The sequence below is a fragment of the Daktulosphaira vitifoliae genome, unplaced genomic scaffold (genome assembly GCF_025091365.1).
Source record: "Daktulosphaira vitifoliae isolate Bord-2020 unplaced genomic scaffold, ASM2509136v1 Scaffold_3, whole genome shotgun sequence".
Taxonomy (NCBI): Eukaryota; Metazoa; Arthropoda; class Insecta; order Hemiptera; family Phylloxeridae; genus Daktulosphaira; species Daktulosphaira vitifoliae.
The window spans coordinates 17,548,478-17,564,351 of record NW_026099574.1 but is presented as its reverse complement, the minus strand read 5'-3'; the positions used below and the strand labels follow the sequence as shown (position 1 = coordinate 17,564,351).

The window sequence follows — 15,874 nt, the reverse complement described above, 5'->3', positions numbered from 1 at the left end:
ATGATATTAGTTCTTGGAATTTTTGCAATGATGTGCCGATAAAAATAGTATTAAATAAATATTGTACTGTTAACAATCATTTTGCTCCAATAACTATAAAACAAACATACATAATTAGTCTATTTATTGATAATTCTAAAATTATCTTGCATCCTAAAAATATTTTCAAAGATAATTTAACAATTAAAATCAAGCGTTTAATGTTTAATTCAAAGTCAAAAACAGTAATGCGCTAGAAGGTGCCCATAATATAAATAATATAGAATATTTATTCTTACAATAAATCTAGTAAATAGTATTATTAATAGTAAATTTACTAGTGATGAAATTTAAAAAACAGTGTAAATTAGTTTCGTGTAATTTAGCGAATTCACTAGCATGTGACGTGACTAATTACTTATATTATTTTGATAAATAAAATAATCACAAAAGTGAAGTTTTTCGCATAGTATTTTTTAGATAAACAATTTAATTGATATTAATGCTTTTAATTTTATTAAAGCTAATTATACATAATTTTATGATAATAAAAAAAAATTGTATTAGGATCCTTAACGTACTCTTTAAAAAGACATGCTTATGTTAACGAAAATGAAAAAACCTACACAGCCAAATCGAATCTAAGTACTTACAAACCGAGCACGACGCGTTCCCGACTGAGTTAAGTAGGTCACCTAAAATAGAGTAAAAGGAAGAATACTTTTACCGTATGTTATGAGTGGAAAAAACCTTTTCACCAGTCCAGAATTACTTTTCTTAAGTGGAGGGGATGCCAGTACCATTCATAACTATACAATCTACAATAACACATAAACTCCCTATCCCTCCCATTAATTGTACCACTGATACTGGTACAACTGTTTAAGTTGTACCAGCACAGCTATGCTAAATATTTTGTGCAAAACTAACAATAGACTGCTATTATCCAATAAACTCAGTTCATTTAAAACATTAATAAATCATTCAAATAAAGCACAAATAAGTAAATGGATCTACATTTGATTATTAACACAAATGTTTATTATTACTAATAAATCCAATTGTTTTTTTTAATAACCAACAGCTTTAATGAGTATAATATACAATGTTTTTAATTAGTTAACAATTTTCTTAAAACTAACATTTATTAATAGCCAACTTGATAACTAAAATATTAACATCAAAAAATTATAACTGTGACTTTGTTGGTATAAAAAATGTATTACTCGATAAAGTAAAATTAAGTCACATTTACCAATCACGTACAGTACTATACACTCTTTTGTGGAATTAGCCTTAGGTGTATATAAAAAGAATACTAGTAAACAAAAATTACCTAATAACTACTTTTAAGTAAAAGGGAAAATTATTACATAAATGACTTTACTACTATTTATTTAAACAGTAAAATAATTCATTTGGAAATTTTATTTTTGAAATACAAGAATCATAACTTACATTTTTAGGTTTAGGTTTTTTAGGTATGCTTATGATAATTGAAACTAAGGTCAGTGGTATTTCGGGATTTTTTATAAGGGGGAGAATTATACGTAAACATTTTTTTTAAGAATCCCAATAGTACCTTAAACACTTATTTATTTTGACTATTTAAAGTTTCCGAGACCTATTTAGGATATCAACACCATGTATACGTATTTTTTAAAAGTCCCATATTAAGGAAAACATTTTATTAAAATTCTATACAAAAAGTTAATGCTATAAGTAATAATATGGATTTTTACAACAGAAAATTTGAAAAATTTCTTCTATTAAAACATTTGGTAAACATCAATAGAAAATAGTAATTATACCAATAATTAAAATATACACACACACGTATATATATTGTGAAATTAAAAAATATTGAAAAACAATACAATATATTATATTATTGTAGTAAATATACTCTTCTACAAATGCTATTCTTTTTGGTTGTCATTTTATATAATTAACATTATCAGGTCATTTTTATAGGCAAATTAGAAAGAGGAAAGTTATTTACAACCCCCTCCAAATTATAGTTTTAAAATATAATTACTTTTGAGAACGGAGGTAGTTTTAGATTTATTAATATAAAATCCTAATTAATTTTTTTTATTTACTATTTGTCAATTTTACATAAATATATACAAATGTATACAACTAAAATGTATAAAATATATTCCCAATAATTTGATTTAATTTAAATAATTAATATATTATAATAATTAAATATGTCAAAACATACAAAATGAGTTTTATACTTGGAAGTATCTGGTATTTACCAAGCTCCAAGGTATAAAATTGTAAAAATGAAATCTAACAAAGAAAGCAACTGCTTGTTATTTATTAGTGTTTGCCTCCCGGCTCATTAAATCGTGATCATCGAAATTTTTTACTAGCAAATAATATGACTTTATCTAGTAATTTACATTAAAAAATCATTACTATAAATTTACAATAGAAATAATGGATATTATATAAAATTATTAGTGATGGGCATTTTCGAATATTTTTAACTATCAAATAACTATTCTAATTTTTTTTATACAACCGAATAGTTTATATTCGATATATCCCTTCACTAAAAATCATTTCTATTTCAATTGCATTTATATATATATTATTATTTATAATTATTTTAGTTTAACAATATATGTTATATTATTATAAAAAAAATGTATTTTTATAATTCGTGTACTTGTTATCAGAGTTGCCCTGGTAAAATAGTATGGGTAACAAAGTAAAAGTTTATTTTTTTTTATTGAATAATTAATTTTTTAGACCTAAAAAAATTCTTAGACCTAAGAAAAATAAAATATACTTTATAATTACAAACAGTTATATTTTACATTATGAAGAACAGTACATTGAACCATGAAATGTATATTACAGAGACCAACTCCAAACAGAAAACCGGCCTGTAAAACACTGTACTAAATTCACTTTGTTCGTCGTGCGCATGTAAGGATACTTTTTGATTTTTCTAAACGGTTATAACAGGGATGTATTTTGTTTTTAAATTGTAAACGACATATCTTAAAAAGTTTATCGATTATAGAAATGCTGTTGAAATTAGCTTATTCATCACGATTTAAACCTTGTACTATTTAAATACTAATTATAGAATGCTGATAAACAAACTAACTTATGTATCAATCCAAGATATTTGTCTATTATTAAAATCTATATAATTAGGGAAGAGTGGAACCAGTTGGTGCTTGAAACAAGATGATTAGCATGATTTTAATATAATAATATTTATAAATATTATAATGATATATCAATATTTATACTTAAATTCTCAATTAATAAAGTTGTTATTATTTAATCAAATTTGAATAAATTTTCATCTAATGTATTGATTTGTTGTTTTCTAACTTTTTTTTTTTTTGTCTTTTCCTTGTTAGCTATATTAGAACAATATATATTATATTAATAAAATCTATTAATAGCTTTAGTGAACTCTTTTTAAATTTTATATCAAACTAATTAAACTAGAATTGGTTTTTTAACCAGTCAAAATCTTTCATGGTCACTTGTTTAGATTTGACTGTCAAATGGATAGATAAAAAAAAGTAAAATTTACAATTTATTTTATGAAACAATAAAAAGAACCATTATTTTTTATTAATTAAATGTAAATTAATGTATGTTTTTTATATCAGAGCTGTTGAACAACTGTTGGTCTTATCACTCAATTACTAATATATTCATAAATAAAATATTAATTTAATTAATGTGCATTTCAAGAATATTATTTCTATATGAATATATTATTAAATAGTCTTTTAAAAATACAATAACTTAAACTTAAAAATAACTTTAAAAATATATATTTTTAATTAAATTAATTTTAAACATAAAATGTTTATTTTGATCTTTATCATTGCATATTTGAGAGTAAATTATCAAACAAGACATCTCTAGCTTTCGGCTTGGGATTTTCTTTAATATTAGTTTTTACTGCACCAGCTTGTCCCAACATCCACTCAAATTCTAAAAAATATAGTATTACATTTTATATTACACAAAGTGATTAAAATCAATAAAATAAGTACCATTTTGTGTTGTTGTCAGTGAAAATAGTCTTGGCCCAATAAATTGATGTTTCATATCACCTTCATGATAAATAAAAATAGTTGGTAAATTACTATCTGGATAATTTGGGATACATGTGGTAGAAATACTCTTCACAAATTTTGTAGCTGGAAACTTCCTCGCTAAGTTATTAAGATACTCGTTCAATAAAGCACATACCTGGATACTAAAATAGAAAATAAATAAATATTACTTAAAATAAAGTACTCTAAACATAAGAAAAATTTACCCCTGTTTATATAAAAGTAATACTACCCATACTCCTTGACCAGCTTTATTGATTTGATTCACAAAATCTTGACCACTAATTTCAATTACTTCACCAAAAACATCTTTCCTCGATTGTTCTTTTAGTTCAGCAATTCTCCGCCTACGATATTCTTCCAATACTCTTTCATCTTCTTCATCTTCTAATTCATCTAGTTCATCTAAAGACATATCCACCATATCTTTTTTCTCTCCTATACCAGTGAAAGATATTAAATATATAAAATTATTACTTAGTTCATAAACTTATTAACTTAAGGTAGGACAAATTGGCTTGTTAACTTTAATAGATAAAATATGGGCAATGATATTTTAACAATATTTCTACTTGTGTGATTTTTATATTTACAACTATTAATGTAACCACTTTTAACAATTAAAATATTATTAAAAAATTTTTTATAGAAAAAACATGTATTTACCATTTCGTTTTTCTCTGACAGTTTGCTCTACTAAATTAATTACATCATCTTCAGTAATTTCTTTTTCCTTTTTGGGAGGTATAATTCCTTTAGCTCTTAATATATCATTCCATTCAGTATCTTCGTTCGGGTCCTGTAATTAAAACATGAAAGTTTTTCTTAACTTAATTTTAAGATATTTAAAACATGACATATTAACTAAGAAAAATACATACTTGCATTTTCAATTGTAAACAGTAAAATTAATTCTAAATAAAAATTATGGTAAATTGTGAAATATTCTTCATAAATTATTTAAATTGTTGCAAAAAAATAATTACTATTGTTTCTATGATAAAACGGATTTTATAAAATTCCTTTTATGGAGTGAAAACAGATATTGTAATCTTGTTAAAAATATCATTCACTATAACCAAGATATAGTATTAAATGTTCGCACTTTTAATTTCAATACATTAAACAACGCTATCTGTTAGTAGATAATTCTAAGAATTGTTATAACAAATTAGCCGTTATTAATAACTCATAAATTGATATGAGTAATTATTATTCAAATATAATAAAAAATAAATAAAAAATTAAAATGTTATTTCCTAATATTTCAATTAAAATTACTTGAATTTCTAGGATAAAGAGTTAAAATGTTAATTTATATCATTTCTCGTTATCAGAGATAACAAAAGAATATAACATTTATTGCATAATTCAAAATCTTCTAAACTTAAATACAAGTTACAAATTTATATTTTATAAAAAAGATAAACTAAAAATTAATATTTATTTAATTTTTTTTTTTTAAGCTGTATTCATTTAATGAATTTATTTGTTAATTTAGTGAGTTCTGTTAAAAATTGTATTGTATTAAATGTTTAATTAGTTCTCTGTATAATTTCGAATTTAATATTTATATTAATACATATTTAATAATAAAATGGGTTTAATGACAGTATTAAAGAAAATGAAACAAAAAGAGAAAGAGATGAGAATTTTAATACTGTATCCTTTTAAAACTTGAAATGTTTAATGATTGAACTTGTTATTTTAAATCTTTTTTAAAATTATTCGATTGATAAATTTTAGATGAGTAATAATTCTGAATCAAAAAATGACTGAATAATATTTTAGTATGTCCTTTAACTAATTTAAATTAGAGGTCTAGATAATGCTGGAAAGACAACCATTTTGAAAAAATACAATGGAGAACCAACAAATACAATTGAACCAACATTAGGATTTAATATTAAAACATTGGATCATAAAAAGTATTTATTGATTTTATTTTTTAATATTATTTTTGAACAAAAAAAATCCATAAATAATGTTTTTTTAATAATCTGCTAATTAGTTGACATTATAATAACAATAATAATAGTCCGGTATTTAAAAAAATTTTAAATTATAATCTAAAAAAAAATATTTTTAATTATATAACTAATAATTTTGATACGTTTTAGCTATAAATTAAATGTATGGGATGTTGGTGGGCAAAAGTCATTAAGATCATATTGGCGAAATTATTTTGAAAGTACAGACGGTCTGATATGGGTAGTTGATAGTGCAGATAAAAGAAGATTAAATGACTGTACTTCAGAGCTACATAGTTTAATTGAAGAAGAAGTAAGTATTCAAAATACAATAAATTATAGTGCAAGTTATCCATAAATTTATACTATTCTATAATAGACCTATTATGATGTTACCAACAAATTTGGGTTTTAACTGTTATCAGTACAGTTTTATAAAAAGGATATATGACATATCCTTCAGTCTTATTAGGCATATCACATGCCTGAGAAGTCTTAAAAATTTTAATTTTTAAAGAGAACTTATGAAATTTACTTAAATTACATTTTTGATAACTTACTAATTTTTTCAGTCATTTGACAAGTTTGTGATCATCTAAGTTTTATTTTTAATTTGCAAACTTTATTATTTAACAAAAAGTAATAAAAATTATTTTTCACTATTACAAAAATAATTAAATAAATAAATCAAAGTAGATAATTTCAAACAATTTTTCTTTTGTTAATATAATCTAATATATAACATCATCTATTTATATTATTTTGTTATGAAAATTTTAGAGGTTGGCTGGAGCAACTTTACTTATTTTTGCTAATAAACAAGATTTACAAGGAGCATTATCTGCTGAAGAAATAAAAGAAGTTTGTATACAATTTTTAAATATAAACTAACCCTATTTCTTGTTATAACTCATTAAAAAAGTATATAAAAGTACCAAACATAGAATTTAATAACTATACATTGAAACTGAATGATTCTAGATTCTTCAACTTGAACGTATAAAAAGTCATCATTGGAAAATTATTCATTGTAGTGCATATACAGGTGAAAATTTATTAGAAGGCATTAATTGGATGGTTAATGATATTTCTGCTAGAATTTTTACTCTTGATTAAAAATAAACTTTAGTATTTTATCTGTAAACTATTATTTTAGTAAAATTTTACCATTTAATCACTTCTTATGATTTATCATATATAATTCTCTTTTATATAACAATAATATGAATGATAATTAAAAGGAAACAACATTTAACCATTCCAATAAAAATCTATATTAACGTTTAGTTGTACTTGAAAATAATTAATATAGATAGTTTTTAAGTTTTGTTTTTTATTTGTAAAAATAAATATATATTAATCTTACAATAAAAATTTTTATTTATAACTTTTCGAATTTTTTAAACTAAAAATGGCACAAGTACTATGAGTAAAAAAATTTTTTATACTAAATATAGTAGGAAATAAATTTAAGATACCGTTTTTTTTTGGTAATGAAATAATCTATAGAATAAAAGTTAACAAAAGAAATAAAAAGTGGACAAAAACAATATTTTTATTTTATCCTTTCTTCTCCTGACAAACTAATCAGGAGACATACAAATTCTTCACTTTATTTCAGCAATGGCCAAAAATCTCAGGTCTAAACTTCTCTGAAGTCTATAAAAATAAATATCATAATATTACTCATGCTATTGACTGCGATTTGAGAACAGCTGACGTGAGCGTAGACGATGTGGGAGATCGTGTTAAGTGGAAGTTTAGGATAAGGGTAGCTGACCCCAAGTAGTTGGAATTAAAGCGAAGAAGAACAAGAAGAAAATATGCTAATGCAATTTTTTAAACATTAAAAAATCACAATTTATTTAACATAATTATTAATGGCACTTTTAACAAAATATTTAAATACTAATTTTTATGTTAGCAAGTTGCCTATTTTATTCAGTATTTTGATCTTCATTAAAATCTGGATAATCTTCATAATTGTTTTTATTATCATTAAGATGGATAAAAAATTGATGATTTATTGGTTGTAAGAATGGAAGTTATTTAGGCCTTTATTGTAAGTGACATGTAATCTTATCTTTACAGTCGTCCGGTTTTTGTTATTGAGAATTATTCTTTGTACAGTGCTTCGAGTTTCGTATTATTTTAAATTTATTTAATATCTTTTAGTAATAAGAGATAACGTCCGCACATATAGTTTGTCTAGAACGTCTAATGTTTATCGAGAACTCAAAAAAAATAATAATGAAAGTGCGTGTTCGTAAATAATTCTGACAAATTAAATTGGAAAAAGGTTAATTTCATCCCAACGTAATGGCGTAGCAGCAACGATTGCTATATACGGGATATAATAATATATTATATGTTATTAACGTATTTAAAACTCGTAGAAGTGCTTTGGGTTTCGTCATGTGAAATAGATAAAAAACCAATATTTATAAAGTGTCGACGTACAACGATTTATTGTGATGCAATCATTAAATTTGTACTTTGCTCAGATTTCCACGGACATTATTTAACAGTTAATAGAGCGNTAGAAGTGCTTTGGGTTTCGTCATGTGAAATAGATAAAAAACCAATATTTATAAAGTGTCGACGTACAACGATTTATTGTGATACAATCATTAAATTTGTACTTTGCTCAGATTTCCACGGACATTATTTAACAGTTAATAGAGCGTGTAAAATATATTGAATGAAACTTTACAATTCCCAGAGTAAATTATTTCACTACTTTATACTTTTAACGTTAAGTTAATTATCTTAACATAAATGACGGATCGGGGGGTTTTACTTGACAATCGTATAATATCAATTCCAAACAGTAACTTTATTATACATATATATATATAAACTAATAAATATTCAATATATCAATATATTAACATTAGAATAATAATAGTAGAAAAAAACAAACAAAACGAAACATCACCCAGCCATCAGCTATCCATAGTGCAATTAACGTTGAATCGACTGCCAAAACGCTTCCCAAAGTAATAGTTCCTTTTGCGTATGGAATGTCAACCTCCGCTGCTCTATTTCCGTTGAGCACTCGAGTAATAGCACGTAACTGGTAATATAAAGTGTTGGTTGTCACCTAAACAGGCCAATACCAACCAAAAAACAATGAAACAAATTAAAAACACGCCAGCTCACTGGCCACGAGTCATCAGACTCAAGAGATGCGGTATGACTTCAATCGCGTACACCGACGTAGTGCTCGCAAGGTGCCGGTAGTGCCGGACACGATTGTTGTCATTACATTGAGAGGGGTAATGCCAACTCGAGCTATGTGTAACTTTACTGGCTACACACATAACTTTTGAACAGAGCGTATAAATATATATATATTATTAACGGTCTGTTGAATAGATTTGTTTATTTTGAAACAATAATAATTTATTATTGTTATTTAAGCCTGAAGATAACCGTAAGAGTAAAGCTGCACGATTGGGGATAAAGAGAGGTCAATTAAAATCGACATTGACCAAATTCTTAAAATTTGTTCTGGATGAAAAGTCGTACTTCATCGAAATTTAGCTTAGGTAAGAAAAAATTAAGGAAGCATGGAGCGAGTATGACCAAGTATAGTCGGAAATCGACATATTTTAAGGAGTAAATGTATAGAAACAGCAAAATTATAGAGCTGATTTTGAAGACCCATACTTTAAAGTTAGCACGATTGTGGAGAAGATGCTTAATAAATTGAGTAGAGTAATCAGCAAAGCGGTTGTAAGAAACACGACAGCAACACCTTCAACAGTAGCGGCGCCAGTTATAAGATTAGCCCTGCTAGATATTCCAACATTTCATGGCAACTATAAGCAATAGACAACATTTCACGATATTTTTTCTGCATTAATTCATACTAATGGTCAATTTTCAGCCATACAAAAATTTGTTCATTTGAAAGCTGATCTAAAAGACGATGCTTAACAGGCTGTTAATTGTTTGGAAACGATGGCGTCAAATTACGAAGTGGCATGGCGGATATTAATCGAAAGATACAACATTAACGATAGAATCAGCAGTAAAACTTCGAGCGTTTAAAGACTCAATAAAGAAAAGAAAGGAAAGAAAATATTGGGTTCATCCAATTTTAAAAACAAGACTTTCTTTTAATTTATATATCACGTTATATCCAAAACTTAGAGATCACGAAGATAAATTTTTCAACCATTTTAGAATGTCTATTAAATCATTCGATGACCAATTGGAGACAATTAAAAACTCCTTAAAAGCTGATGAAAATGCATTAAGATATTGCATTTCACCACAAAAAAAACTTATAGTTACATCAAGGTAAGTCTGTCTAAATTTTATTAAATTTTTTATTTACTGAAAATTATTAAAAAATTATAACAAAATAATAAATCAACCTTTAGACTTAACAAATATTTGTTGAACTACTTTATAAATTATAAAACAAAATTACTTTTAATATTGAAACAAAATAAAAAGTAATGTGATTATGACGAAGTGTATTGTATGAAATAGTTATATAATTTGGACAATCATATTGTGGGTATTGTAAGAACATTTATTACTCTTTTTTTACCACTTATATTACACACGTTTTATTTCTATTTATTTAATTCGTAATAAATATTAATTAGCATAGAAGGAGATGCTAATGTGACAATTCTACTAGTCTGTAGTCCGGAGCTACTGACGTCGAACTAACAAAGAGCAGTTGTGTTTGAGTGGCCGTTATAGACATAGTTTTCAATATTATTACTTTCGTCTTATTTATATTACTTATAACTTAACTTGTTTTATTCAACGACCCGTCTATCGCCAATTGTCATCATAGCCAACCAAGTCCGTCTCACTTGGATATAGCTCCTAACCAACTGTACTAGGATTTAGGTCAGACGTATTGTACATTACATATAATTTATATTTACTAAACATCTAAAATATAACTTTACTTTGTCGTTGACATAAAACAAAAGTCTAATTTTATTTAATAATCTATCCCCTGCAACTAAGGTACACGATTGCCTGTGTCTCCCTCAGGCAATTAAAACTCATTTAAAGAGATAAGGATGATATTTGGGCAGACGTCGGGTAGCTTCCGATTCTTGGTTTTGACCAAGATCCTCAACTATTAAACAAGCCCCTAACAGTATGCATATCGTTGCGTATTTTGTTGGCTGTACGATGTGGATACATAGTTGGATTTAGAGATGTCTGTACTTGAAGGTTGAGGATGAGTTTGTATTGATTGATTTCTTAAAAATAGAATACAAATTTCCATTTTAATTTTTAAAAGCATTGCATTTGATATTTTAGCTTCGATGCGAAGCTGAGAAGGTATTGGTTTTACTAAGATGTGTTTTTTTTTTTTTGTGTCTGTTACCACTTTTTCTCAGCTCTCACCGAACCGATTTCTTTCAATGATACGTCAAAAGATCACAAATTGTATCTAGTCGAAGACATTACCCTCAAAAATTGAAAAAAATTCCCTCGTTTCCCGTAAATGGGGGAAACCTCCAAAAAAATTACGAATTTAAAAATCGCTAATTTTCGAAATTTTTTCAATTTTTTTTATTTAAAAGTGCTATAACTTTTTCAAAAATAAACATATCAATATAATTTTTTTTTACATAGATGCATAATATCATTAACCCTTAATCTGCCCACAAGGGGGGATTTAAAATGACAACTTTTTCACAAAAAATTAATTTTTTTAACTTAAATTTTGAAAATGTTCCGGAAGGTCTGACACTTTTATATATATCTTAAATTAAAGCTAATGTAATATGCTTTATCATGAAAAAAAAAAATTTCGGACTTTATCTTATCTTCATGGTGAAAATGGCTACCGAATGCTATTTTTGTGTGAAAATTTTCGATTTTGTATTTTCCATTTTTAACTTTATTATGCTATAACTTTTTGAAAAATGTATGAATCATTACAATTTTTTTATGAGAAGTAGTATTTATATAGATCTTTCATTCGACATACTGTTTTTTTAAATCGGACCATTTCCCTAAATACAGGGGGGATTCAAAACATAAAAATGCATATAGAAAGTAGAACTTTTTCAACTTAACTTTTGAAAGTGTTCCGGAAGGTCTGACACTTTTATATATATCTTAAATTAAAGCTAATGTAATATACTTTATAATGGTAAAAAAAAATTTCGGACTTTATTTTATCTTCATGGTGAAAACAGACATTAAACTTAATAAAAAAAATACGATTTTTGTAAAAAAATTCTTTTTTATATTTTTAACTTTATAATGCTATAACTTTTTGAAAGATGTATGGATCAATATAATTTTTTTTTTATAGATGCATGATGTCTTTACCTATCATTTGGTATATATTTTTTTTCATATCTGACCCTTTACCTGCCCACAGGAAGGGGTTTAAAATGACAACCTTTTCACAAAAAATTTACTTTTTCAACTTAAATTTTGAAACTGTTCCGAAAAGTCTGACACTTTTATTTATATCTTAAATTAAAGTTAATGTAAACTACTTTATTATGCGAAAAAATATTTTCGGACTTTATTTTATCTTCACGGTGAAAATGGCTACCAAATGCTATTATTATGTGAAAATTCTCGATTTTATTTTTTACATTTTTAACTTTATAATGCTATGACATATTTAAAAGTATATGGATCAACATTATTTTTTTATAAGAAATACTATTTTTTAATAATCCCTTTTTCATTCGACATACTTTATCTTAATCAGGATATTAATAAGGAACTAGCAGTTTATGAAGCTTTTGGAATAATCCACCATTTTTTAAAATTAAACACTATCTAAAGATTTGCATCGAAGCGTTTTTTTTTGATAGTGATTTTAATCACTGTCAGATATCATTATACTTGATCCAACTATGCCACGTCACCACTGTGCCGCGACCCCCCTGTGCTGGGTTTTTTTTTCTACAGTATTCCTATGATTTAAACTTTTTTCTATGATGTTGGCAAAGTGCTCATCAGCAGGATGAAGTTTTATTTTTTTTTGTTGCTGAAGAGGACTTTTGAAAGTACCTTTTACGTTTGGAACTCTGGAACTATCTTCCTCAATCGCATTTTCAGTCGATGATTCTAAATTTTCATCACCTCCAACGTCTGGAGTTTCAAAATTACTCTCAGTAGAATTTTTTTTTATGATTGGCTGTAGAAATTGCAACCTTCTATAATATAAATATGACGACTTTACTGCTCCCGATCCAGACTTGACTTGTTTCATCTTTTTACTTCCTTTATATATGCATCTCGAATACCCTTCCATCTATTTTGTAATTCTAATCCTGAAACAAAAAATTGGATTGTAAACTGCGCCTATAGTACAAGTAAACATGACTCATGTAAACTGTGCCCATGGATTTTTATGCATTAAAAAATATCCAAAATATCTCATATAATATTTAGTCAAAGTTATGAAAATACACAGAAAAAATTAGTCTATATATAGAAAATAATCATAAATTATTTTTTTATTTTATTTTTCAGATACTTGTCAACAGGTTGCTCGATAATCGATTTACACAATAATTACAAAATGGAGTATCTACTATGGAGTGGCATAATACGCTAGGTATGCCAAATCACATGGATTAAATTAAAAAATACTGTAATGAGTGAACCTAACAAAAAGAAATGGTTAGAAATTTCAACAGAATTTGAAAAACGTGCAAATTACCCAAAGTGTATTGGAACGTTAGATAAGGCTAATTAATTACTATTAATAAAAAAACGTTAATTTAAAAAAACAATATTTTTTATATAGATTCATGTCTTTTCAATTATTTATATAAATAATTATATTAAAAAAAATATTTTAACTTTTGATTGTTATAAATATGATTTACAGATGGGAAGCATATACGAATTACTTAACTACCAGATTCCGGTTCAATTTATTACAATTATAAAAAAATTTTCTCTTTCGTTATGATGACATTGTGTGATTTAAACTATTGTTTTGTATATTGGATATTTTGTATATTTATTTTGGAGGTTATGGTAAAGATAGTGACTCAGGGTTATATAACAAATTAACTGAAAAGAAATTAGACATTCCTGAGTACTAAAGTGAGTACTAAAATTTATTTTCCAATTTTTGTCATTTTTCGGTTACTTTTTATCATGTTATACTTACATTAGACACAATGTTATAAATGCATATGTGTGTATGTGTGAGTAATTTATTTATAGTATCCTTAAAGTGTAATGTATATTAAGATACAACCGATATAGTAGGTAATTGATATAAACCCAACTAAACGCTAAATTGTACATCCCCTAAACAACAATTATATAATGTCAATTGCCACCGAAATTTCTGCTAATAATAAAGATGATTGTCATAAAACGGCCTTCAGTCAGGTGCTGGAGCTGGTAAAAATTGTGGCTGCCGAAAAACAGGGCTTAAATGTTCTATTATATGTGAACATTGTAAAGGTCAATGGCGTACAAATTCAATAGAAATAAAGATTGAAGATTAAGAAAATTGTACTTTTGTTGAAGATATATTCTATCAAAATTTAGAATGGGAAAATGAATAAGAAAATGGAAAAAACAATTTTTTGATATATTTGTCAAATAACTTTATAGTGGAGAAATCCTCCATCGATTACATACTTTGCACTAGTAATGCATACAACTTGTATTTAGGATATAAATAAGGAAATAGGAGATATAGTAACTTTTGTAATAATTCATTAAAATTTTAAAATTAAACACTATCTACAGATTTGCATCAAGGCGTTGTTTTTTGATAATGACTTTAATCACTGTCACATATCATCTATTCTGCACCCAATTATACACACTGTGGGGGGACACTGCTGGTATTTTTTTTAAATAGCGATTAGTTGAAGTAGTAGCAATAGGTTTACTTTAATTATTTCATTATTAATTTTAACAATAGAAGTTATTGAAGATACAGTTATAACTTTATTTGACCTTTTAAGATTTATATCATGAAAGTTATTATCCACCATTGAGTTTACTAGAACAAAACCAATTTTAGACACTTTATGACAATTAATTTTATCATTACCAGAAGTTCTGGCTGGGTTGACAAAAGAGGACATGAAGTAGATGAAATGAAGAGATCAGTGACAATAGGCGAGAGTGTGAATGGGGAGGTAGAAAGTTTTAAGTATTTAGGATCAGTAAAGTAAAAGAGCGGTGGTATTGACGAGATTGTAAGACACAGGATTAAGTGCGGGTGGTTGAAGTAGAGAGAAGCGTCTGGTGTCTTATGCGATAAAAGAATTCCAATGAGGCTAAAAGGTAAATTCTACAACAATGTAGTGAGACCAGCTATGATGTATGGTTCAGAGTGTTGGGCGGTTGATAAGAAAGTAGAGCAGAGAATGAGTGTAGTCGAGATGAAAATGCTTAGTTGGATGAGTGGAGTAACTAAAAAAGATAGAATAAAGAATGAGCATATAAGATGGAGTATAAGTGTAGCGTGGATAAGATGAGAGAAAATAGACTTAGATGATTTAGTCATGTTATGAGGAGAGAAGAATCGGAAGCTGTAAAAATAGTTATAGAAATGAATGTTGAAGAAAGAAGAGGTAGAGGAATACCAAAAAAGAGATTGAGGGATGTTATTGAATGCGATATGAGGACAGCTGATGTGAGCGTAGATGTGGAGATTGTGTCAAGTGGAAGTTAAGGATGAGGGTGGCCGACCCCAAGTAGATGGGATTAAGCCAAAGAAAAAGAAAAAGATTAGCAGAAATTCCGGTGGCAATTGACATAATATAATTGTTGTTTGGGAAAGTACAATTTAGCGTTTAGTTGGGTTTAAACAATATAGCGTCAAATCAA

General features: G+C 26.4%; 2 protein-coding genes and 1 pseudogene across 2 annotated transcripts; 1 reads left to right on the top strand and 2 right to left on the bottom strand.

Annotated features, from left to right (window-relative positions):
* Positions 1 to 3,778: 3,778 nt before the first annotated feature.
* Positions 3,779 to 5,146, bottom strand: LOC126903235 (viral IAP-associated factor homolog). Its single transcript, XM_050681315.1, has 5 exons — positions 4,964 to 5,146; positions 4,749 to 4,881; positions 4,289 to 4,520; positions 4,020 to 4,225; positions 3,779 to 3,957 (listed from the first exon to the last, which is right to left on the bottom strand). The coding sequence occupies exons 1-5, from the start codon at positions 4,967 to 4,969 to the stop codon at positions 3,845 to 3,847; spliced, it is 690 nt and encodes a 229-aa protein (XP_050537272.1). The 5' UTR covers positions 4,970 to 5,146; the 3' UTR covers positions 3,779 to 3,844.
* A 351-nt stretch (positions 5,147 to 5,497) lies between these two features.
* LOC126903236 (ADP-ribosylation factor-like protein 2) lies at positions 5,498 to 7,439 on the top strand. The gene is made up of 5 exons (XM_050681316.1): positions 5,498 to 5,744; positions 5,900 to 6,010; positions 6,203 to 6,365; positions 6,833 to 6,913; positions 7,034 to 7,439. The coding sequence occupies exons 1-5, from the start codon at positions 5,680 to 5,682 to the stop codon at positions 7,166 to 7,168; spliced, it is 555 nt and encodes a 184-aa protein (XP_050537273.1). The 5' UTR covers positions 5,498 to 5,679; the 3' UTR covers positions 7,169 to 7,439.
* A 3,331-nt stretch (positions 7,440 to 10,770) lies between these two features.
* On the bottom strand, positions 10,771 to 13,615 carry LOC126902064 (uncharacterized; annotated as a pseudogene).
* Between the last annotated feature and the right edge of the window lie 2,259 nt (positions 13,616 to 15,874).